The sequence below is a fragment of the Pseudophryne corroboree genome, chromosome 10, assembly GCF_028390025.1.
Source record: "Pseudophryne corroboree isolate aPseCor3 chromosome 10, aPseCor3.hap2, whole genome shotgun sequence".
In the NCBI taxonomy this organism is placed as follows: Eukaryota; Metazoa; Chordata; class Amphibia; order Anura; family Myobatrachidae; genus Pseudophryne; species Pseudophryne corroboree.
In genome coordinates, this window is record NC_086453.1 from 145,849,465 (window position 1) to 145,876,035 (window position 26,571).

Below are 26,571 nucleotides of genomic sequence, written 5' to 3' on the forward strand. Positions count from 1 at the left end.
GCCATGAAGGACATTGGCCTGCTTAATGCAGGGGCTACTTCCATGGCAGTCTCGGAACGCAGAGGACTCTGGCTATGCCAATGGACTGCGGATGCGGAATCCAAGAAAAGTGTGGAGAACCTACCCTTCACAGGTCAGGCCCTGTTTGGGGAAGTTGTGGATGCGTGGATATCCACGGCAACTGCTGGTAAGTCGGCCTTTCTTCCCTCCGCAGCTGCACCGTCTCAAAAGTCTTATCCTACGCCTGCACTGCAGTCCTTTCGGACTGTTAAATTTAAAAAATCCACCCCCCCCACCCCCACACACACACACACACACACACACACACCTTCTTTAGAGGAGGTCGGGGAAAGTCCAGAAAACCTGCTCCAACAGGTTCCCAGGAACACAAACCAGGTTCTGCTTCCTCAAAATCTTCAGCATGACGGTGGACCTCCCAGCCTGGAGATTGTACACGTGGGAGTGAGACTAAAAGATTTCAGTCACGTCTGGGCGTCATCTTGCCTGGATCCCTGGGTGACAGATATTGTTGCCCAGGGGTACAGATAGTTTGAGGAACTCCCACCTCACAGATTCTTCAAATCAGGCTTACCAGTTTCGCTGACAGAAAGTGCTATTCTACAGGAAGCCATGCAAAAATTGGTACGAACAAATGTTATTGTTCCAGTTCCACCTCATCTAATAACCAAGGGTTATTACTCAAACCTGTTTGTGGTACCGAAACCGGACGGTTCGGTAAGGCCTATTTTGAACCTGAAGTCATTGAACCCTTACTTGAGGGTTTTCCAATTCAAGATGGAGTCTCTGAGAGCGGTGATCTCAGGTCTGGAGGAGGGGGAATTCCTAGTATCCCTGGATATCAAGGATGCGTACCTTCACATTCCGACCTGGCCGCCTCACCAGGCCTATCTACGGTTTGCACTACAGGACTGTGACTATCAGTTCCAGACATTACCATTCGGCCTCTCCGCAGCACCGAGGGTGTTCACCAAGGTCATGGCGGAGATGATGCTCCTCCTCCGCAAACAGGGAGTGAACATAATTCCATATCTGAACGATCTGCTGATAAAAGCATCTTCCAAGGAGAAGCTGTTGCAGAATATTGCACTCTCAACTCAACTACTCCAGGATCATGGGTGGATCCTGAACTTTCCAAAGTGACATTTGGAACCGACAAGGAGACTGCCCTTCTTGGGGATGATACTCGACACCGAAGTGCAGAGGGTGTTTCTACCAGCGGAGAAAGCGTTGGTGATCCAATCAATGGTCCGGGATGTCTTGCGTCCAGCCCGGGTATGGGTTCATCAGGGCATTCGCCTTCTGAGGAAGATGGTAACCTCCTACGAGGCTCTACAGTACGGAAGATTCCATGCAAGGTTCTTCCAGCTGGATCTCCTGGACAAGTGGTTGGGATCACATCTTCACATGAACCAACGGATATGCCTGTTGCCGAAAGCCAGAATTTCACTCCTCTGGTGGCTGCAAACTTCTCACCTGCTCGAGGGCCACAGGTTCAAAATTCAGAATTGGATTCTTCTAATCATGGATGCAAGCCTCAGAGGTTGGGGAGCAGTCATCCAAGGGAAAAACTTCCAAGGAAGGTGGTCAAGTCAGGAATCTGTCCTTCCAATAAACATTCTGAAACTAAGGGCCATATACAACGGCCTTCTCCAAGCGGCACATGTTCTGCAAGATCGAGCCATTCAGGTTCAGTCAGACAATGTCACAGCAGTGTCCTACGTAAACAGGCAGGGTGGAACGAAGAGTAGGTCTGCAATGTCAGAGGTAACAAAAATCCTCCACTGGGCAGAAAGGGATGCGCTGGCGCTGTCAGCGATCTTCATTCCGGGAGTGGACAACTGGGAAGCGGACTTCCTCAGCAGACACGATCTCCATCCAGGAGAATGAGGCCTCCACCCGGAGGTGTTCGCAGAGGTAACAAGCCGATGGGGTGTACCTCAAATAGACATGATGGCCTCTCTCCTCAACAAGAAGCTTCAGAGGTACTGTTCCAGGTCACGAGACCCACAAGCAGGGGCAGTGGATGCCCTGGTGACTCCGTGGGTGTTCCAGTCAGTGTATGTGTTCCCTCCACTTCCACTCATCCCAAGGGTTCTCAAACTAATAAAAAGATCAGGAATTCCGGCGATCCTCATAGCTCCAGACTGGCCAAGAAGGGCTTGGTACGCGGATCTTCTGGCATTACTGCTGGAGGATCCAAGGCATCTTCCACTTCGCGAGGACCTTCTACAATAGGGGCCGTTTGCCTATCAAGAATTACCGCGGCTACGTTTGACGGCATGGAGGTTGATTGCCAGATCTTAGCTCGGAAGGGCATTCCAAACAAGGTTATTCCTACACTGATCCAAGCTAGGAAGGGGGTAACGTCTAAACATTACCATCGGATTTGGAAAAAAACATGTCTCTTGGTGTGAATCCAAGAAGTTTCCTACGGTGGAGTTTCAGCTGGGACGTTTTCTCCTCTCTCTATAATCAGGTGTGGATGTGGGCCTACGCTTGGGCTCAATCAAAGTCCAGATTTCGGCCTTGTCCATTTTCTTTCAACAATAATTGGCTGCTATCCCTGAGGTTCAGACTTTCTTGAAAGGAGTTCTGCACATCCAACCACCCTTTGTGCCTCCTACGGCGCCTTGGGATCTTAATGTGGTGCTGCAGTTCCTGCAATCAGATTGGATTGAACCTTTACAGGAGGTGGACGTAAAGTTTCTTACTTGGAAGGCGGTCACACTGTTGGCATTGGCATCTGCAAGACATGTGTCAGAATTGGGGGCATTGTCGCACAAGAGCCCCTACTTGATTTTCCATGAGGATAGAGCTGAGCTCAGAACGTGTCAGCAATTTCTTCCAAAGGTTGTGTCTGCTTTTCATATCAACCAACCTACTTTGGTGCCAGTGGCTACTGACACCTCAATTAGCTCAAAGTCCTTGGATGTTGTGCGGGCTTTGAAGATATATGTGAAGAGAACTTCTCGTCACAGGAAATCGGATGCTCTATTTGTCCTTTATGATTCCAACAAGATAGGGTGTCCAGCTTCTAAGCAGACAATTTCTCGCTGGATCAGGCTTACTATCCAGCATGCTTATTCGACGGCAGGATTGCCGATTCCAAATTCTGTTCAGGCCCACTCTACTCGTAAGGTGGGTTCTTCCTGGGCGGCTGCCCGGGGAGTCTCGGCTTTGCAGAGCAGCTACTTGTTGAAAAATATTGCATAAAATCTAACTTTCATTAATTACCATTAAAAGCTGTTGCCACCAACCAGGACTGGGACAAAAACATACACACATAAATACAAAAATGACAAAACAATAGAAAACAACAAAAAAAATGACAAAAAAACCACACCTAGGTTTGCGTGTGGTATGAACACGCCATGGGGAGATATGCCTGACGCAGTCAGGGCCAATATGATAAATACTGACACTAGTTCCTGCAACAGTTAGCCTTAACAGTCCTCTAACAGAAGGAGACAAATAGTGGGCTGGTATAGTCGGCTAACACAGGAAACAGAAACACTGTAGATAGATTTACCAACAATACTTCAGTCTCTTGTAATGAATGCTACTGGCGTAGAGTAAATAAGTAACAATGATGGTTTAGTGTGTGTTCAAACTTCATAGTAAGTGCAGTCTCCCCATAGATTGCATGTCATTGGTTCCTATAAAGAGGTAGTAGCGAAATAATCATAGTATTTATTCAGGATCTAGGATATAAATATCCATAATATAAACAAAAAATAATAATAATAATCTTGTAAATGTTACAGTGCAAATACTGTTAATTTTCTCAGTGCAGTAAACCGGTAAGCCTTATATTAGTAAATAATTTCTTGGTATCGAGTATCCACTATAAAAAACACCCTGATCCGTATCTCAGGTACAGGCAGGCTATTACTAATTGAAGTTGTCTGGGCAGACGTATCTAGTATGCCTCAAAAACAAGCTGTAGCAAAAAATATATATATATATATCACTATTGCTCTTCATATATATCCATCATTTCAATATGCAGGAATCAATGTAACCAGGGTAAATATCCAATCTATCCCCTGACACATGTGTCATATTGGTGTCTCACTGAGGAAGCCAGAAAGCGAAACAGCTGTCTGAGGAGACTCAGTGCAGTGCAGCCAGAGCCGGAACCACACACCCTGATATCCACGCGCAATCTTAGGTACCTTTCCATTCGAGTGACAGCCGGCGGGTCCACATGGTGGGTAACGGATCCTGCAATACCCTGCGGCATCAGGACCGTTATTACCATTAGGGTCCCAGCACTGTTACCAAACTACTTTCTTCCAGGCACTATAGGCAAAAAAGAGGTACCGCTCACCTTGCATCAATGTATTTACACATGCAAGGAAGCAGCATACACTCATAAGGGGATTGGTGCTCTTTATTTCATCTTACTGATAACATGTATCTTTAAATCTCCCTTTCTTCAATGCTCTCTCATTGTCGCAAGGAGAACTCAGAGGACTTCCTGCGCTGTTACATCAGGGTGCCCGTGGGTGATCTTTTCAAAAGCAGAAGCATTCTACCTGTTTCTAACCCTTAGGTGCAGATGGGACACGCTCATTCACTGTATTAATGCATGTCACACTGTGAACAGTAGCCACCCCACTACATCTATGATAGGAGTGCCTTTTTCTTCCCCTTTTCTGCAATCTGCAGCAGCTCATTTGCTCTTCACCTCTCTAATTCACCAATATGACACATGTGTCAGAGGATAGATTGGATATTTACCCTGGTTACATTGATTCCTGCATATTGAAATGATGGATATATATGAAGAGCAATAGTGATATATATATATATATTTTTTTTTTGCTACAGCTTGTTTTTGAGGCATACTAGATACGTCTGCCCAGACAACTTCAATTAGTAATAGCCTGCCTGTACCTGAGATACAGATCAGGGTGTTTTTTATAGTGGATACTCGATACCAAGAAATTATTTACTAATATAAGGCTTACCGGTTTACTGCACTGAGAAAATTAACAGTATTTGCACTGTAACATTTACAAGATTATTATTATTATTTTTTGTTTATATTATGGATATTTATATCTTAGATCCTGAATAAATACTATGATTATTTCGCTACTACCTCTTTATAGGAACCAATGACATGCAATCTATGGGGAGACTGCACTTACTATGAAGTTTGAACACACACTAAACCATCATTGTTACTTATTTACTCTACGCCAGTAGCATTCATTACAAGAGACTGAAGTATTGTTGGTAAATCTATCTACAGTGTTTCTGTTTCCTGTGTTAGCCGACTATACCAGCCCACTATTTGTCTCCTTCTGTTAGGGGACTGTTAAGGCTAACTGTTGCAGGAACTAGTGTCAGTATTTATCATATTGGCCCTGACTGCGTCAGGCATATCTCCCCATGGCGTGTTCATACCACACGCAAACCTAGGTGTGGTTTTTTTGTCATTTTTTTGTTGTTTTCTATTGTTTTGTCATTTTTGTATTTATGTGTGTATGTTTTTGTCCCAGTCCTGGTTGGTGGCAACAGCTTTTAATGGTAATTAATAAAAGTTAGATTTTATGCAATATTTTTCAATGAGTGCCCCCCAAAAAACGAGAGTCTTTTCCTCTTCTTTTTTGGTATACTAGTGTTCACTCTCAGGGGTGCACCTCCACATGAGTTACTGCTCCTTCAGTATCCTTCAATGAAGTTAATCCTTCATTGAAGGATACTGCTATAGTATCCTTCAATGAAGGATTAAATTCTAAACTACTGTATTTTTTTCCAATTCATTCAGTGGCATATCATATTTCACCACCTGTGCTCTAGTTTCCCATATCCCCTTTCTCCCTCTACATTAAGAGCAGCTACTTGGTCAGGGTCGAACACGTTTGCTAAGTTCTACAAGTTCGATACTTTGGCCTCTGAGGACCTAAAAGTTTAGTCAATCTGTTCTGCAGGAACCTCCGCACTCTCCCTCCCATACTGGGAGGTTTGGTACATCCACATGGTACTAAATTGGACCCCAGCATCCTCTAGGACGTAAGAGAAAATAGGATTTTAATTAGCTACTGGTAAATCCTTTTCTTGTAGACTGTAGAGGATGCTGGGCGCCCGCCCAGTGCTACGTATTCCTGCATAGTTACTTGGTTCAGTATTGTTGGTTCAGCTGTTGCTGAATTGTTCCAAGTTGGTTAGCTTGGCTTTCCTTTTTGTTATGTGTGAGCTGGTGTGAATCTCACCACTATCTGTGTATTTCCTTCTCTCGAAGTATGTCTGTCTCCTCGGGCACAGTTTCTAGACTGAGTCTGGTAGGAGGGGCATAGAGGGAGGGGCCAGCCCATACTATTAAACTCTTAAAGTGCCAGTGGCTCCCAAAAGACCCATCTATACCCCATGGTACTAAATTGGACCCCAGCATCCTCTACGGACCACGAGAAAAGGATTTACCGGTAGGTAATTAAAATCCTGTTTTTTCCCACTGGATACCACACCTATTGATAATTGGGAAAATTGCTTTGTTACTGATAATTGTCACAGTTCCAATATGTCCTTTTGTATGCTAGTTTAGTAATAGTAATATGCTAGTTTAGTAATGTCTGACTAGATTGCTTAGAAATTAAGCAAACATTGCTCCGTGTGTAGGGGTGCCCGCAACAGCGATGTGTGACCCCGCGCGTCACTATCGCTGGCTCTAGATTGGGCATACATGCCCAATCTAGTGGATCGCTCACTTCGCTGGGTGAAGTGAGCTTTTTTTTTAAAAAAAATTCTCCCTCGCTCAGCACACAGCGCACACATCGCGCTGTGTGCTGAGCTTGAGAGATGTGTGCTGAGCAATCTATGCTAGATTGCTCAGAACACATCTCCGGGACAAATCTCTCCGTGTGTACGGGGCTATACTCAAAAGATGCAGCTGCTGGTATTTGGAGCCACAGTATCAGCAGTCATCCATGCAGCCTTGATGAGGTTAATGAGGGAGGAGATTGTCATGCTGTTATGAGCCAAGCAAGTTCCATGGGACAAGCTCACTGATTATATATACAAATATATATTTAAAGAAAAATATGACATATGTAAAATATTTATAAAATGCAATTATTTCTTACTTCCGAGGAAAATCCACCAACAGTATCACCACTAAGACAGTTAGAAAATCAAAGATCATCAGCTTATACATCTCCTGACCCACGCGTGTCTCCCAGCACTGCAAGAGACAAGTTCACAATTAACTAGCTGTAGTAGATAAAATGAAAAGAAAAAATCATATTAGAAATGAACTTGCAATAGAATTCAAATGTAATTTTATCACAGGGAGAGAGGCAGCCATTTTGTGAATGAACCAACATGTGGAATTTTTGCTTGATTCCAGGACATTTGGGAAGTGTGACACACAATTGTTTCACAATGACCATGCCGACATTCATAATGGGTCAACATTCATCATGTAAACATGTTCGCAATGTCAACATCTGAAATGTGTACATTCTGAAGATGTTGATGGTTAGGATTTGGCTATGCCAGGGAGGGTTAGGGTTGGGTTGCAGGGGAAGGTTAGGGAGAGACAACTTACCAAAGGCTGTTCCTCAGATGCATGTGCTGGAACTGCATGTCACATGATCGCTGGGACCCAGAAGATAACGCTGGAGCCACTACTGTCACAGAGACCAGGTATGTAACCTCTGGACCACCAGGGATGTCCCGGAGGGCATGCCCCCATTTCCATGGAAACACACGGTTGGACAGGGGCACGCGGCGTGGCACACAGGGGCATTCCGCGAGTCAGGGGGCATAGACTTGCAGCACGCCCCCATTTCTATGGAAACTCACAGTTCGGTTGGGGGAGGGGCAGCCAAATCAGAGAGCCAGAGGCAATCTGGCCCTCGTACTACCTATAACTTGTCATGGTTTTTGTTATTTCTGATTAATATAATTTGGCTACTCATTATTATTATTATCCTTTATTTATATGGCGCCACAAGGGTTCCGCAGCGCCCAATTACAGAGTACATAAACAAATAATCAAAACAGGAAAACATCAATTTACAGTTGAAGACAATATAGGACAATACAGGGTAAATAAACATAGCTACATCAGCAGATGACACTGGAATAAGCATCAGGTGGCAGAAGACTGCTGGATGTGGTGCAGTTGAAGATTATTAAAGTAAGACAACGGATAAGAACATGAGGGAAAAGGGCCCTACTCGTGAGAAGCAACACCACAGCTAATCAGAATTAGAGCAGGATGTACTAAAGCAAAGTGCGGCCAAAACCCCCAAAACTGAAGTTTTCTGAATTTTTAATTGTCCGCAGGTCCAATATGTACCAAGCTCAGAAATGCAATAGTTACTGCAGCTTGGACCCGTTAGGTAATGCCATCTACAGATGGCGTTGCCTAACAGAAGTTTATTTTCGCAGACAACCTTGAGAGGGGTCAAATTGGATCTCTTCGAGTGTCCCCCCCCATCAAGGAACACTACTGTGTGTTTGAAACAAGAGGAGAATAGTTCTGGATCATTGGATCCTTCAGAGGCCCCACCAGATTTCAGGAACCACACTCTAGATATTTATAGAATTTCATGCAAAGCTGAATATGTATTTCATTTAATGTGATTTTTACCTCAGAAATTACTTAAAAAGCTGTGTCAGTGTTTGCAATTGATACTTTATTCTATTATTTTTTCATTTATTTTTAGGATTTGGGTTTTTATGTGTTAAAAAAAAATCTGGTTGTAAACTTACTTTGTTATCTCCATAATTATATCCACAAGTTTTGCAGTTTTCATCGTCTTTGTTCCCATTGCAGGTTATATTATTCCATAGAGAATATAGCAGCATTCCCAGACTGGCAAGGCGGAGGAATACACATCTAGAAATAAAGCAGCATAAAATGTGAGGGAGAATTGAAGGCCAATCTACCAATATGCACATATAGGGGAATTCAATTAAGTGCCGGAGATTTAAAAAACCCGGTGGCACAAGGTTTTTTGCTATAGAAATCGGGGCGGGTGCTCTGTCTGCTGTATCTGAAAGGGGTGCTCTGCTGTTTCAGTCCAGGTGGGGTTCTCTGTCTGCTGTATCTGAAAGGGGTGCTCTGCTGTATCAGTCCAGGCGGGGTGCTCTGTCTGCTGTATCTGAAAGGAGTGCTCTGCTGTATCAGTCCAGGCGGGGTGCTCTGTCTGCTGTATCTGAAAGGGGTGCTCTGCTGTTTCAGTCCAGGTGGGGTTCTCTGTCTGCTGTATCTGAAAGGGGTGCTCTGCTGTATCAGTCCAGGTGGGGTTCTCTGTCTGCTGTATCTGAAAGGGGTGCTCTGCTGTATCAGTCCAGGCGGGGTGCTCTGTCTGCTGTATCTGAAAGGAGTGCTCTGCTGTATCAGTCCAGGCGGGGTGCTCTGTCTGCTGTATCTGAAAGGGGTGCTCTGCTGTTTCAGTCCAGGTGGGGTTCTCTGTCTGCTGTATCTGAAAGGGGTGCTCTGCTGTTTCAGTCCAGGTGGGGTTCTCTGTCTGCTGTATCTGAAAGGGGTGCTCTGCTGTATCAGTCCAGGTGGGGTTCTCTGTCTGCTGTATCTGAAAGGGGTGCTCTGCTGTATCAGTCCAGGCGGGGTGCTCTGTCTGCTGTATCTGAAAGGGGTGCTCTGCTGTATCAGTCCAGGCGGGGTGCTCTGTCTGCTGTATCAGTCCAGGCGGGGTGCTCTGTCCGCTGAATCTGAAAGGGGAGCTCTGTCTGCGGGGCTGGCAACAGAAATCTCTGGGCCCGATACACTGATCTCTATGGGATCCCCCCCCCCCCCCCCCCCCCCCACACACACACACACACACACCATACCACCACCGCACATACACATCCCCTAGCGTGTGCCGATACATGTATCACCAAATATAAGACATTCAAATACTGTAATTGTGCAGTGCAAGTACAAAAGAATTCAAACAACAAGCTGTGTCAATGCCCAACCTTTAAGCGTGTGGGATCCCTGTGGTCCGAAGACCAACAATAGTGTCCTGATGTGCAGAATCCTAACAGCTGCTAAGTATTCTAACCCTTCCGTTTTACCCCCTTAACCCTACCTACCCTTAACATAACACCCCCAGCAGCCTAACCCTCCCTCCTTAGTGCCTAACCCTCCCTTTTTATTGCCTACCCGTAACCCTCCCTTCCTGCAGACTAACCCTTCCCTTAGTGCCTAAATCTAACCTCCCCCCAGCCCCGTAGACTAACCCTCCCCGGCATACTTACGATGTCGGTATCCCAATATCAGTCTTCTGAGCAGTGTCAGGATTCCAGTGTCGGTATTCCGACTGATAGCATCCCAAACACTGATATGCTAACCGGATCCCAACACAGTAACCATGGCACTAATGCAGTATATAAATGAAACAACAGTGCACAAAAATACATAAATAACAATGTACAACAATGTACCTTAAAATTAACAAATTACATACATTTGATACCAGTGGAAAAGGTGTGAATATCTATACAAAAAAATGGAATGATCTGAAAAAAAAAAATTAAATAAAGCAGAGAGAGAGAATGGAAAGGAAATATAATAGTAAAATTACACTGTCACTTACAACACTGTTTCTCTAACTTCCTAGGGGATACTGGGATGACATTAGTACCATGGGGTATAGATTGGGTCCATTGGAGCCTGGCACTTTAAGAAATCATTAGTGTGTGCTGGCTCCTCCCCTCTATGCCCTTCCACCAGACTCAGTTTTGAAAAATGTGCCCAAGGAGCTAGGGGCATTCCTCTGGAGTGCCAGAGAGTTTTCTTCAAAACTTTTATTTAGTTAAATATTTTCAGGCAGCACTGGTTGGCAACCAGTCTGCCAGCATTGTGGGACTTAGGGGGGGGGGGGGGGGGGGGGGGGACCGAACCAACCTCCTATATGGTTAATGGTTCCTATCCCCGCTGACAGGACATTAAGCTCCTGAGGTGCTGTTTCACATGCCCCCAGGGTGTGCGCACACGCCGGCAGCATGCCGCCACCCCTAACAGATGCCGAAAACGTGGTGAGTACTAATACCGGGGTCCCGTTTAGCGGGTTCCCGGTGAACATGGTGGCATAAGGGCGTGACGGTCACCTGGCTGCAGGCTGCGGTGCCCGCTGTGGACACTGGCGCTGAGGTAAATGGGGTTATTAAACTCTATTGTACACTATATTCATTGTTATACAGCCAGTATAATCTAATAAGGACCGTGTGCCATTGAGGGGGTGGGGCTTCCTGGAGAGTGGGCCCAGAGGCTAAAAGCTGCCATTTCCTGCTGCTGCTGACTGCCAGGCTGCATGCAAAAGCTGCTCCTCCACAAACCCCGCTGAATCACCAATTGTACTGGTACCAGGGAGCTTTATACAGAGGGGTGGAGCATATAGGTTATTTTAACACAAGCTGCCTTACTAAGGCTCTGAATTATACCCAACAGAGCACTGCTTTGCCTAAGGTATTGTTTGCTGGTCCCAATCCTCTCTGTGTCACTCCATACAGGCTGTCTGGGATTACTGCGTTATTTCACTTTCTGTGTTTGTCACTGCACTGTGTTATTTCACTGAACTCTGTGTTTCTAAAAAACAGAATGTCTAGGAAAAAAGACTGTGTCCCCCTCATGTAACACTAAGTTTTCCCCTTCACCAGGGGGTTCTCTCCTATGTACCCAGTGTTCTCTACCCTCACAAGGTAGTAGTGTTCAGGAACCCGAGTGGTTAGAATCATTCAAAGGAATGATTACTAATATAAATACAGAGTTGGCTACTGCCAGACAGGAAAGGCAGACCCTTAAAAAAATCTATAGATGATTTTTTGATCAAGGCTGCTGACCACAGACAGGCTCCACAGGCCCCCCCTGTTGGTCTCTCATAAACGCACGCTCCCACAAGTGCTCCAATTTGACTCTGATACTGACAGGCCAGATCTGGATGAAGGGAAGGTGGATGTGGAAGGTAACAATACTCTGTCTCAGGGTGTTGAGGCTCTGATTTATTCTATTAGGGAAGTCCTCAACATACCGGATAAGGAGACAGAATCTTAGGAAGAATTGTTTTTTTTTTAATGTGAAACCAAAATCCTCTGCTACCCTTCCTATCTCCAAGGAATTAAACTCCCTCTTTAAAGAGGCATGGCTCAATCCTGACAAAAAATTCCAAACTCCCAAACGGTTACTAAATTCTTTTTCTTTTCCACTTGATAGGAAAGTATGGGAAAATTCCCCGTGCGTGGATACTTCAGTGTCCAGGCTGTCACGTAAGATTTTGCTGCCTGTATCTGGGGCTCTCTCTCTCAAAGACCCAGCTGACCGCAAAATTTAGACTACACTCAAATCAATTTATACAGCGGTGGGCGTAGCACAGAGGCCCACTATAGCTTGCAGCTGGATTACAAGGGCCATGGTAAAATGGTCTGATAATATAATAGAGGAGTTTGACACTCAGGAAGAGATCCTGACTCTACTACATCATATCCAGAATGCTGCAAATTTTATGAGTGAGGCAATTAAAGAAATAGGCCTCATCAATGGCCGTGCCACAGCGATGGCGGTCTCGGCTCGCAGGGCTCTGTGGCTGCGACAATGGTCAGCGGATGCTGATTCCAAGAAAGGTGTGGAGAATCTTCCTTTTACAGGAGAGGCCTTGTTTGGGGAAGAACTGAAGAAGTGGATTTCTCAAACGACTGCGGGTAAGTCTACCTATCAGTGGTCTGCTGCGCCTCTTGCTAGACGTTCCTACCCTGTGCCCTCTCTGCAGTACTTTTGTGTGGCCAGATTTAGAGGCAGAGCCAGAGGTGCCTCAAATGCTGCCAGAGGAAATTGAGCTAAGTCCCGTGAACCAGCGGCTGCTAGATCTCTGGACCAGGCCTCCGGATCCTCATCCACTACGCCCTCCGCGTGATGGTTGGCCCCAGCAGCAAGGCAAATTTCAGGTGGGTGCTCGCCTTCAACACTTCACCCATGTGTGGGTGAAACCTGCCGGTACCCTTACAGTTTGGAAGTTGAGAGGGAAATTCTAGCCAGAAAAGGTCTTCCCTCCAAGCTTATTTCAACTATGGTCCAGGCCCATAAGGTGTTCACATCAAAACATTACCACCGTATCTGGAAGAAATATGTTTCTTGGTGAGAGGGTAGAAAATATTCTCCTGTGGAGTTTTTCAACTTGACCGTTTTCTGCTCTTCCTGCAAGTAGGCGTGGATATGAGCCTACGGTTAGGCTCTATCAAAGTTTAGATTTCGTCTCTCTCCATCTTCTTCCAGAAACAGCTGGCGGTACTTCCGGAAGTACAGACATTCCTGAAGGTTGTTCTTCGCATTCAACCACCCTTTGTCCCTCCCACGGCTCTGTGGGATCTCAATGTGGTCTTGACCTTTCCCCAGTCGGACTGGTTTGAACCCTTGCAAAGGGTGGAATTGAAATATCTTACTTGGAAGACTGTCATGTTACTGGCTTTAGTCTCTGCAAGACATGTGCCAGAATTGGGGGCCTCATCCTGTAAGAGCCCGTATTTGATATTTCACAAGGATAGGGCGGAGCTCAGGACTCGAAGGTGGTATCGGCCTTTCACATTAATCAACCAATAGTGGTTCCGATACTGACACATCGGTTGTTCCAAAGTCCTTGGACGTTGTGAGAGCTTTGAGGATTTACATCAAGAGGACAGCTCGTCACAGGAAGTCTGAATAACTTTTTGTCCTTTATGATGCTACCAAGATTGGATGTCCTGCTTCTAAGCAGTCCATTGCTTGTTGGCTCAGGTTGACCATTCAACAAGCCTATTCCTCGGCAGCATTGCCGCTGCCGAGTTCTGTTTAGGCCCACTCCACATAGTCGATGGGCTCTTCCTGGGCGGCTGCTCGGAGCGTCTCAGCATTACAGTACGTGCAGATTCTTGGTCTGGTTCAAACACGTTCGTAAAGTTCTACAGGTTCGACACCTTGACCAGGGGTGCACTCTCCCACCCGTTCTGGGAGCTTTGGGACTTCCCAATGGTACTAACGTCATCCCAGTATCCCCTAGGACATTCAAGAAAATAGGAATTTAATACCTACCGGTAATTCCTTTTCTCGTAGTCCATAGGGGATACTGGGCGCCCGCCTCAGTGCTTCGTGTTTCGGCCTACCTGGTTGTAAGTGTTCTTGGTTGGGTCTGCTGTTGCTTTCCCTGTTCCTGTTTGTTTAGCGTTGCTATCCTTTGTTATAGTTAGCGTAGCTATCCTCTGTTCTGGTTAGCGCTGCTATCCTTTATTGATGTTGTGTTTTGGTTCGTTGCTTCACCGCTTCGTAGTATATTTCCTTCTCTCATCGTATGTCCGTCTCCTCGGGCACAGTTTTCTAGACTGAGTCTGGTGGAGGGGCATAGAGGGGAGGAGCCAGCACACACTAATGATTTCCTAAAGTGCCACACTCCAATGGACCCGATCTATACCCCATGGTACTAATGTCATCCCAGTATCCACTACGGACGAGAAAAGGAATTGCTGGTAGGTATTAAATTCCTATTTTCTCTGTCACTGATAATGCTGGCTGCTGCCAGCCAGTGTCCCTCAGTCTTCTTGATTGCTGCATCATTAGTGGGGAGCAGGGCAGAGTATCTGCAGTTAGTGCATGCAGCTGCTGTGTGGAGCCAGCAGTGCTGCATCTTGTGCCCGCTACCATTTGCTTCTTTCTGCAGCACAGCGGCTCTTCCTAAGTGGCCGCAGCTGCAGGGATAGAAGGGCCGGCATGGGTGCAGTATAATGACGTCCACAGACCTGGTGATGGGGGGTAATGGAGGTAACCAGGAAGGAGGGGGGTGTTACCTGCGCTTGCTTGGGGTCTTGTTTTTACTTGAGCAACGCCAGATGTGCGGCTGGTGCGCTCAGTCTGTATTTCTCATCTAGGTGATGCGGCGCTGCTTTGTGTCTCACTGGATCACGAGGCCCCTCTGATCCACGGGACCCTTTTTGTACCCCCCCCCCCCGTCGCCAGGCCTGTCTGTCTGTTGTATCTGAAAGGGGTGCTCTATCTGCTGTATCTGAAAGGGGTGCTCTGCTGTATCAGTCCAGGTGGGGTCCTCTGTCTGCTGTATCTGAAAGGGTGATCTGTGCATCCATCCAGGGGCTCCGTCTCAGTGTAAAGTTCAAATAAAAACCGCTAAAAACAAAAAGCCTAAAAACATAATTATACATTTTTTTGTTTGTTTGTGCTGTACCCAGTGTACTATACAATTTATATTTTATTTTCATAAGTACTGTGACACTGCTGGTCAGACCGCAGTATATTATTATTTTGTACTCATACACGTATTATGCGACACTGTTTGTGGAGGTCAACCGCAGTGTTCGATTAATATTTCTGATGCACACATGTATTGTGTGATGCAGTAGGTGAAGGTGGTACCACAGTAATATATTTTATTTCCTACTCATACACATATTGTGCGACACTGTTGGTTAAATTAAACCGTAGCGTTAGATTATCATTGCTAACTCTTAAACGTATTGTAGGACGCTTTGGGTGAAGGCGATAACACAGTAATATATTTTATTTCCTACTCATACACATATTGTGTGACACTGTTGGTGAAGGTCAACCGCAGTGTAGTATATTTTATTTTGTACTCATACATTTATTGTGTGAGGTGGTACCACAGTGATATATGGTACCACATGGTGAAGGTGGTACCACATGGTGAAGGTGGTACCACAGTGATATATTTTATTTCTTACTCATACACGTATTGTGCAACACTGTTAGTGAAGGTCAACCACAGTGTAGTATATTTTATTTCATACTCATACATGTTTTGTGTGACACGGTTGGTGAATTTAAGCTGCAGTGTTTGATTACTATTTCTGACTCATACACGTATTGTGCCACATTGTAGGTGTTACATTTTTTGTACAAATTGTGTGTGCTGTACCGCACTTAGGGGGTCATTCCGAGTTGATCGTAGCTGTGCTAAATTTAGCACAGCTACGATCATTCACACTGACATGCGGGGGGATGCCCAGCACAGGGCTAGTCCGCCCCGCATGTCAGTGCCGCCCCCCCCCCCCCCACAGAAGTGCAAAGGCATCGCACAGCAGCAATGCCTTTGCAGTTCAAGAGTAGCTCCCAGCCGGCGCAGCTTTATCATGCTGGCCGGGAGCTACTCGTCACTCACGTAATGCAGCCGCCGTGGCTTGCCCACCCAATGGTCCAGACATGCCTGCGTTGGCCAGACTGCACCCCCTAAACGGCGGCTTAACGCCGCTGTACAGCCCCCTCCCACCCAGCAACTGCCTCTGCCTCCGAGGCGATAGCTAGGCAATGACAGCTGGCATGCGCCGGCGCACTGTGGCGCCGACGCATGCGCAGTTCCGACCCGATCGCTGCGAGAAACTGCAGCAAGCGATCGGGTCGGATTGACCCCCTTAATTTGTTGTGTTGGATAGATATGGAAGATGAACAATTGAGAAGAGAGCAGGAAGCGCTAGTGGTGCAGGTGTTGCCAGCAGTCATGATGATACAAGTCCGTCAACGTCATCTACTAAGGCCGATGCACAAGGGCATAAATGGCTTAAGTCAGGGCATGTAAAGTCAAAGAAGCATTATAATTTTACAGTGGCAAAGAAAAAAACATCAACAATAAAAGTTAGCTACAGACAATAATGGAATTATCAACATGTCATTCACCACACGCAGTGGCAAGGAAAGGCTAGGGTCTTGACCTTTATTTATGGCTGGAGGTACTGCCCCTTTTGATGATGTAAGCCCTTCTCTCTGTAGAAGGGTCAGAAAAATTATGAAAATAAAACTCTTTAGGGCACAGGAACCAACTGTGTGCTCAGAAAAATCATAAATCCCTGAGGAGAGTCCAAGTGTGTGCGCAGGTGCCATGTGTGAGCCTGACCTTTCCAATACTGTACTCGAAGAGGAGGCTCCTTCTACCATTTGTGCTCCCTCTGCAAATGTGGGGATGAGCAGCACAAGTCAACATGCTGACATAGAAATTAAGGATGCTTCTGTGGAAGTGCACCAGCATGAGGAGGATATTTGTGTAGCTGGCGCTAATGAGGATGTTGTTGTGTAAAGCAGGCACCAGTGGAAACAGATGTTGCCCATGATATAAAAAATAGCTAGATGCCTGGGCAAAAGACAAAAAAATCCACCTCTTCTGTGTGAAATTATTTTTACCCATATCTGGACAACAAGTATCAAGCTATTTGTAGCCTTTGTAAAGTCATAGTAAGTAGAGGTACGGATGTTAACCACCTAGGAACATTATTTATTTATTAACAGTTTCTTATATAGTGCAGCATATTCCGTTGCACTTTACAATTAGAACAACAGTAATAGAACAAAACTGGGTTAAAACAGACAGACATAGAGGTAGGAAGGCCCTGCTCGCAAGCTTACAATCCTCCCTGTTACATTACTTACAGTGCATTCATCAAAAGTTATTGTCAAATTTAGAAACTTTGGTTAAAGAAAAAAAAAAAAAAAGTAACAGGCAGTCCAGTGTCACCCACAGTAACTATTCCCTTCTCTCTGTTAGATCCAAGGGCCTGCAATCTCCAACACCTTCATCATCAACATCCATAAGCATGATCAGAAGTAGGAAAAATTGCTGCTAAAAAGCGCCAATGAAAGGGTTATAAATATTAATTGTTGATCTCACGTTTGCTGCTGTAAAAGGCAATGTGTATGCCTTTAGTCACATGTAGAAACAAAGGGATAAAGAACAGCAGCGCTCGTGGGAAACAAAACGTCAAAAATAAGTGCAGAGCTGATAAAATGAAATAATTTAATATGACATTTTAACATCACACAATAAACACATAATAAAACTGATTGAATAAGGATTACTTATTCACTGGATGACCGCACTGAAGTTCAGAAGTTGAGAAAAAAACGTTAAACCAGTCTGCAGAGTCTTAATTGCTATGATGAGTAACCAGACTGTGGTTGTTATCCTTAATATGCAGGCAGACTGGAAACAATAATATCAGGTGCCAACTTGTAGCATGTGCCGTGAATAATAAAAATTAAATGTTACAGAGTATCTCACCACATGGATATACAGTATAATATCATTTGGAGTTGAATGGTGAGGCTCCCGGAGTGACTTGTTAGGTAGCAATATAGTGTCCACGCACTGAGTAGCTGGTGTATAACACGGCAGATGGAAGGTGCAGTACCAAGGCAGGTATTTGATTACCTCTCCCGTGGGCTGGCAGACCCGAGTGTCCTCGGGTAAAGTCCGCTGTTATGCCCACTATTGTGATGTGAGGGAGGGATGAGCCCATGAACTATCCCGCTGGCCTAGCTCCTCCCCCTTGCGTCGTAACTCCTCCCCCCTACGGAAAAGGTCCCTTAGCCCACTTGATTCTAGCATCTACCATGAGCCCATAGCAGGTTTACCAGAATGCACCGGAAAACAGCCAGTGTGCTGCTCTCAAATGAGGTAGGCGTGCCGCTTCAATATTGGGGGGAGTGCTGGTGATGGAGCTGTAACAGCCGTGCGGATGTCCCAGTGACAAAAAAGAGGGAGGAGTCCTGACTAGTTTCGTCACGGAACACGTGACTTTTTCAAAGGCATACCTCCCTGAGCCCTTGTTTTTTCAATATATAGCCCTTAACAGCTTACATCACATATGGAGCTCGTTAACGATATTATCAGTGAAATTAACCCTATTAGTATCAGCTCTGCACAAAGCTGTTTCTCAGTAGTCAGATAGTGAAAAACCATATATATATATATATATATATATACACACAAATCAAAATAAATCATATAGAGAAAATAATACCAAGAATAAAATTAAGTATTGTGTTTGTAAGGAGAACAATAAAGGGGGAGATGGTTCCCGTATAGTATCGGAGCCAAAAGAGAAAAAGAAAGACTATGTGTCTTTTCTGGGGCACCCTTTTGATGATAAATGAAATGATGAGTTCTATTTAAAATATAACTTTTATTGTCGACCTTCTTAAAATATTGACTATAAGGCAAAAGGAAGGGTGGGGGGGGGGGGGGGGAAGGGAAAGGTAATACTGATTACAAATAGTGGAATAGCTATGTTATAGTCTAAATAAATCGATCAAAGGAATATTGTCTAAACATATCACTAATATAATATCGATGACAGTTAGGCTTATTGGTTCTGTGAGCGAAAATATATGGGTGTCTCCAAAAAATTATTGTATAAATCTTATGTATTGTTGTGAAGTTTTCTCCCTGGAATTGTAACAATTAGACATATAGTGAAAAATATCACCGGAAGAAAACATCAAAACAAAAAACCAAACGATATATTATGCCTGGCTCAACTCAAATTCCTGAGTGTATCTGGGATTTTCAAGTAGAAGGGGAAAAGAAGAAGGAAAGTGATTCTTGGTCCTGTGTCCTGGGTTTGGATAAAAATACCTGCAGTACCCGGTATTCCCTGGTGGTTTCTCAACCAGGTACTGACCTGGCCCACAGTGCTTGGCTTCCAAGATCAGACGAGGTTGGGCATACTCAGTATGGTCTGACCGCAGGCAGGGCCGGTTCTATGTTTTGTGGCGCCCCGGGCAAAATATGGGGGGCGTGGCTTCAATTGGGGGCGTGGTCAACGCTCTGAAAGAAAAAAGAAAAAGAAATAAAAAGTATACTTACCATCCCCGTTCCTGATCCAGACCCCCTCCGCCGGCGGCGCCGCTCTTCTGCTCTCCTCTTCGATCTATGGGAGAGACGTTATTACGTCTCTCCCATAGAACAGCATAGACACTAGAGGTCAATTATGACCCCTAGTGTCTGTGCCACTGTGCTGTGCGGTGCGCGATGATGTCATCGCGCATCGCACAGCAAAGGTCCTCTAGACGAAGGGAAACTAGACCGTAGCGTCTAGTTTCCCTTCATGGAGAGGACCTTTGCTGTGCGGTGCGCGATGACGTCATCGCGCACCGCACAACTAAGGTCCTCTCAATGAAGGGAAACTAGACGCTACGCGTCTGGTTCCCTTCCAAGCGGGGGGCACAGCAGGGCACTGCGGGGGGCACAGTGGCGGTTCTTGCCCTGGTGCGGCGCCCTCCGGATGGCGCCAGCGCCCTCCGGAAGGCGGCGCCCCGGGCAAAAGTACCGCTTGCCCGTGGCAAGAACCGCCACTGACCGCAGGTAGATATATCCCACACCTGATGACACCAGGAACACTGTATCTTAGATTCTGGGAGGATTTCCCAGAGTTTTCTTGTAAAAGCCCATGGTGTTATGAGCGCTCCTGAATCTGGAACAGGTAGTATCAAATGTTCACTGATATTCTCCCACACTTGAAGAATGGTGTGAGGTCTGTGTTTATAGGACTTTCAGCTATCAATATATGGGATTCAAGACTCACCTCTGAAAAGAGGTGGCACCTTAACAGTCCAATTTTGAAGCCAAGACCCGGCAGACCTCACACCAAATGGAATAGACAACAGGTGGAAATTATAGGCAATTAGCAAGACACCCCCAATAAAGGAGTTGTTCTGCAGGTGGTGACCACAGACCACTTCTCAGCTCCTATGCTTTCTGGATGATGTTTTGGTCACTTTTGAAAGCTGGCGGTGCTTTCACTCTAGTGGTAGCATGAGACAGAGTCTACAACCCACACAAGTGGCTCAGGTAGTGCAGCTCATCCAGGACGGCACATCAATGTGAGCTGTGGCAAGAAGGTTTGCTGTGTCTGTCAGCGTAGTGTCCAGAGCACGGAGGCGCTACCAGGAGACAGGCCAGTGCATCAGGAGACGAGGAGGAGGCCGTAGGAGGGCAACAACCCAGCAGCAGGACCGATACCTCCGCCTTTGTGCAAGGAGGAACAGGAGGAGCACTGTCAGAGCCCTGCAAAATGACCTGCAGCAAGCCACAAATGTGCATGTGTCTACTCAAACGATCAGAAACAGACTCCAAGAGGGTGGTATGAGTGCCCGACGTCCGCAGGTGGGGGTTGTGCTTACAGCCCAACACCGTGCAGGACGTTTGGCATTTGCCAGAGAACACCAAGATTGTCAAATTCGCCACTGGTGCCCTGTGCTTTTCACAGATGAAAGCAGGTTCTCACTGAGCACATGTGACACACGTGACAGAGTCTGGAGACGCCTAGAAGAACGTTCTGCTGCCTGTAACATCCTCCAGCATGACCGGTTTGGCAGTGGGTCAGTAATGGTGTGGGGTGGCATTTCTTTGGGGGGCCGCACAACCCTCCATGTGCTCTCCAGAGGTAGCCTGACTGCCATTAGGTACCGAGAGAAGATACTCAGACCCCTTGTGAGACCATATGCTGGTGCGGTTGGCCCTGGGTTCCTCCTAATGCAAGACAATGCTAGACCTCATGTGGCTGGAGTGTGTCAGCAGTTCCTGCAAGACGAAGGCATTGATGCTATGGACTGGCCCGCCCGTTCCCCAGACCTGAATCCAATTGAGCACATCTGGGACATCATGTCTCGCTCCATCCACCAACGCGACGTTGCACCACAGACTGTCCCGGAGTTGGCGGATGCATTAGTCCAGGTCTGGGAGGAGATCCCTCAGGAGACCATCCGCCACCTCATCAGGAGCATGCCAAGGCGTTGTAGGGAGGTCATACAGGCACGTGGAGGCCACACACACTACTGAGCCTTATTTTGACTTGTTTTAAGGACATTACATCAAAGTTGGATCAGCCTGTAGTATGTTTTTCCACTTTAATTTTGAGTGTGACTCCAAATCCAGACCTCCATGGGTTAATAAATTTGATTTCCATTGATAATTTTTGTGTGATTTTGTTGTCAGCACATTCAACTATGTAAAGAACAAAGTATTTAATAAGAATATTTCATTCATTCAGATCTAGGATGTGTTGTTTAAGTATTCCCTTTATTTTTTTGAGCAGTGTATATACATATAGAGGAATAAATAATCTGGTGGAAAGGGGGTAGAGATGCAGGTGGAGAGGAAGGCAGAGATGCAGGTGGAGAGGATGGCAGAGACGCAGGTGGAGAGGATGGCAGAGACGCAGATGTGGAGGAAGGCAGAGACGCAGGTGGAGAGGGGGGTAGAGATACAGGTGGAGAGGGGGCAGAGACGCAGGTGGAGAGGGGGCAGAGATGCAGGTGGAGGGGGCAGACATACAGGTGGAGAAAGGGCAGAGACGCAGATGGAGAGGGGGTAGACATACAGGTGGAGAGGGGGCAGAGACGCAGGTGGAGAGGGGGCAGAGATGCAGGTGGAGAGGAAGGCAGAGACGCAGGTGGAGAGGAAGGCAGAGACGCAGGTGGAGAGGATGGCAGAGACGCAGATGTGGAGGAAGGCAGAGACACAGGTGGAGAGGGGGGTAGAGATACAGGCGGAGAGGCGGGTAGAGATACAGGTGGAGAGGGGGCAGAGAAGCAGGTGGAGGGGGGCAGAGACGCAGGTGGAGAGGGGGCAGAGACACAGGTGGAGAGGGGGCAGAGACGCAGGTGGAGAGGGGGCAGAGACGCAGGTGGAGAGGGGGTAGACATACAGGTGGAGAGGAAGGCAGAGACGCAGGTGGAGAGGACGGCAGAGATGCAGGTGGAGAGGGAGCAGAGACGCAGGTGGAGAGGGAGTAGACATACAGGTGGAGAGGGGGCGAGACGCAGGTGGAGAGGGGGTAGACATACAGGTGGAGAGGGGGCAGAGACGCAGGCGGAGGGGGGGCAGACATACAGGTGGAGAGAGGGCAGAGACGCAGATGGAGAGGGGGTAGACATACAGGTGGAGAGGGGGCAGAGACGCAGGTGGAGAGGGGGCAGAGACGCAGGTGGAGAGGAAGGCAGAGACGCAGGTGGAGAGGAAGGCAGAGACGCACGTGGAGAGGAAGGCAGAGACGCACGTGGAGAGGATGGCAGAGACGCAGATGTGGAGGAAGGCAGAGACACAGGTGGAGAGGGGGGTAGAGATACAGGTGGAGAGGTGGGTAGAGATACAGGTGGAGAGGGGGCAGAGAAGCAGGTGGAGAGGGGGCAGAAACGCAGGTGGAGAGGGGGCAGAGACGCAGGTGGAGAGGAGGCAGAGACGCAGGTGGAGAGGGGGCAGAGATGCAGGTGGAGAGGGGGTAGACATACAGGTGGAGAGGAAGGCAGAGACGCAGGTGGAGAGGACGGCAGAGACGCAGGTGGAGAGGGAGCAGAGACGCAGGTGGAGAGGGAGTAGACATACAGGTGGAGAGGGGGCAGATACGCAGGTGGAGAGGGGGTAGACATAAAGGTGGGGAGGGGGCAGAGACGCAGGTGGAGGGGGGGCAGACATACAGGTGGAGAGAGGGCAGAGACGCAGATGGAGAGGGGGTAGACATACAGGTGAGGAGGGGGCAGAGACGCAGGTGGAGAGGGGGCAGAGACGCAGGTGGAGAGGAAGGCAGAGACGCAGGTGGAGAGGAAGGCAGAGACGCACGTGGAGAGGATGGCAGAGACGCAGGTGGAGAGGGGGTAGAGATACAGGTGGAGAGGGAGGCATAGATAATGGTGGAAAGGGGGCAGATGACAGGGTAGGAGCAAAAATTGTGTCAGGGGGCGGAGCATGTTTACAGGAAGAGCTGTGACCCCTGTGATAACTGCCGTATTGTGAAATTCCTGTAAACCAAGTAGTAGACCTCTATCCTAAACAGTCAATTACTCACCACCACCCCCCAGGCATCCCCACTGGACTCTACTCACCTACTGCTGATCTAGCTTCAAAAGTTCTGAACTTCTGACACTGACATTGTGCCTGCGGAGCTGCAAAACTTCCAACGGGTGCGGGAGGCGGGGCTTTGTTTAGAAGGGTCCTGGAGGCAGGGCTTCTGACGGGTGCAGGAGACTTACTATCTGACGGGTGCGGGAGGCGGAGCTTCCGACGGGTGCGGGAGGCGGAGCTTCCAACGGGTGCGGGAGGTGGGGCTTTGTTTGGAAGGGTCCGGGAGGCAGGGCTTCTGACGGGTGCTGGTCGGAGACTGACTGACGGGTGCGGGAGGCGAAGCGTCTAACGGGTGCGGAAGGTGGAGCTTCTGACGGGTGCGGGATGCGGAGCTTCCGACGGGTGCGGGAGGCGGAGCTTCACACAGGTCCAGGAGATGGTGCGGCTGGCCCATCTCCTGGACATAGGAGGAGGGACTTTTGTTGGCTGGCTGGGGTCAGGAAGGGGAGTGAGTTGGGCTAGTGGTGGCAGGAAAAACTTTTCCTGTCAGCACTGGTAGGTAGCACTGCAGGGGATCCTGTGGGCCTATTTTCAATGGGGGGCCTGGAGCTGCAGCTCCATCCGCCCCATCGTTAATCCGTCCCTGCAGACTGGCCTCGCAGAGGTTGGTACTCGGACCTGAGGGGACTCCTGACAAAAGATCCTTGGAGGTTGCCTCAGAGGGAGGTCCTCTTGTCACAAGGCCAATTCCTTCACCCAGACCTGAACCGACTACATTTGACGGTGGGGTTCTTGAGACCAGAATTCTTAGAGACAGGGGTATTCCGAAATTGGCTATCCCTACTGTGTTAGCAGCAAGGAAGCAAGTCACTGTGACACATTATTATAATATGGAAGAAGTACATAGACTGGTGTCAGTCTAAGGGTTGGAATTCCAGAGAGTTCCGCCTCAATAATTTTTGGCGTTTTTTCCAGAATGGTTTAGATGGAGGTTTGAGGTTGGGGTCCTTGAAGGTGCAAGTCTTGGCCCTCTCTATTCTGTTCCAACAACGTCTGGCATCCTTACAGGAAGTCCAGACATATTTACAAGGTGTTCTGAGGATTCAACCACCTTTTCGTCCTCCCATGGCCCCATGGGATTTAAATTTAGTGCTCAAATTTTTGAAATCTGCAGTTTGAGCCTTTGGAAAAGGTTGCTCTTAAATACATATCCTGGAAGGTAACCTCGCTTCTAGGTCTGGCATCGACAAGAAGGGTCTCAGAGTTAGGGGCTATGTCATGTAAAAGTCCTTTCCTTGTTTTTCATGAGGACAGAGCAGAGCTCCGTACCAAAGTGGAGTTCCTCCCTAAGGTGGTTTTGGGTTTTCACATCAACCAGCCCATCGTGGTCCCCTCCTTCCAAGAATTTGCGGAGGGCGACTTGTCTTTGGAAGTGGTCAGAGACTTGAGGGTTTATGTTCAAGCTACAGCCTCTATTAGAAAGTCTGCACCTTGTTTGTTCTGTATGATGGGCCCAAGAAGGGTTGGCCAGCTTCAAAGCAGACTCTAGACCAGGGCTGGCCAAACCGGTCCTCGAGATCTACCAACAGTTCATGTTTTCCAGGCCTCCTGGAGATCTGTAGAATTGTCAGTTAGGAATGAATGCAGCACATCTTAATTAGTAATGACTACACCTGTGCACCAGCTAGGTGGTCTGGAAAATGGGAACTGTTGGTAGATCTCGAGGACTGGTTTGGCCAGCCCTGCTCTAGACAGATGGATTCGATTTACTATCAAGCAGGCTTCTATCTCTGGTGGTAAGAGGGTCCCTTTTCGGTTAGCTGCTCATACCATCAGATCATTTGGGGCTTCATGGGATGTGGCTAAAGGAGCCTCTACTGCCCAGCTTTGCAGAGCTGCAACATGGTCTTCAGCACACGTTCACTAGGTTCTACAAGTTTGATATGTTTGCATCTAGGGATTCCAGGTTTGGACTTTTGGTTTTACAGGCTTCGGACAGCACTCCTGACCATGGGAGTATCTTTGGGATGTCCCCAGCTGTCTAAAAGAGTTCCAGTGTCCCCTAGTGGATGAAAGAGAAAAGAAGATTTTGGTATTTACTGATAAATCCATTTATCTGAATCCACTCGGGGACACTGGACGCCTGTCTTAGTGCTGTCAGCCTGCATGTTTTTTATTATTATGTTAATGATTCTTAGTTGCTGTTTGACCTGTTGTTACGGTTGGTTCCTCTTCATAGGGCTTTGGTTTTTCATGTTCCATCTTCTCTCTGTCAAATTTTTCAAACTGAGGGATGGGGGACACGAAGGGGGAGGAGCCAGCTGTGCATACATTTTTTATTTAAACTGTGCCACCCCCGGTCTGCAATACTTCACACCCCAGCTGTCTAAAGGAATTCCAGTGTCCCCGAAAGGATTCAGAGAAATGGATTTATCGGTAAGTACCAAAATGCTCTTTTCTGCAAAGTACATTGGTTCCACAGGAAAACATCGGGGTGTACAGTGGATCTTAATCCAGAGGCACCAACAGGCTAAAGCTTTAGGCTGTCCCAAGATGCATTGGGGCCTCCTCTATAAACCCTGCCTCCAGACACTGAGAGCTCAGTTTCGTTATCCAGTCCAATGAAGGAGCAGGTAAGAGAGAAGGCAGATTTTAGTCACATAGAGCTACATTCTCATGACAGCCTCTGGTATCTTCTCCTAATGCCATACAAACACAAAGAAGCAAGGTGCGTCAGGGTGGGTACCCTGTGGAACCAAAGTACCTTGCAGAAAGAGTGTTAACCATGGTAACTCTACCATAACACTCCTTTTCTGCAGCAAGATACATTGGTTTCCACAGGAAAACATTGGGCATGTCCTAAAGCAGTTCCTCAAGGGAGGGGATGTGCCTTAGCGGGTATGAGAACCCGGCATCCAAAGGAAGCATCCTGGGAGGCGGAAGTATCAAAGGCATAGAACCTAATAAACGTGTTCACTGAGGA

The 26,571-nt window shown here is 47.3% G+C and overlaps 1 protein-coding gene across 3 annotated transcripts in view; it reads right to left on the reverse strand.

Annotated features, from left to right (window-relative positions):
* TMC4 (transmembrane channel like 4) overlaps window positions 1–26,571 on the reverse strand; it is a 194,820-nt gene that overhangs the window by 33,024 nt on the left and 135,225 nt on the right. For all 3 annotated transcript variants that reach the window (XM_063942866.1, XM_063942865.1, XM_063942864.1), the window contains 2 exons: window positions 8,749–8,875; window positions 7,113–7,210 (listed from right to left, as the gene is read on the reverse strand). In XM_063942866.1, coding sequence (XP_063798936.1) covers window positions 7,113–7,210; window positions 8,749–8,875 — 225 coding nt within the window. The remainder of the gene's footprint in view (window positions 1–7,112; window positions 7,211–8,748; window positions 8,876–26,571) is intronic.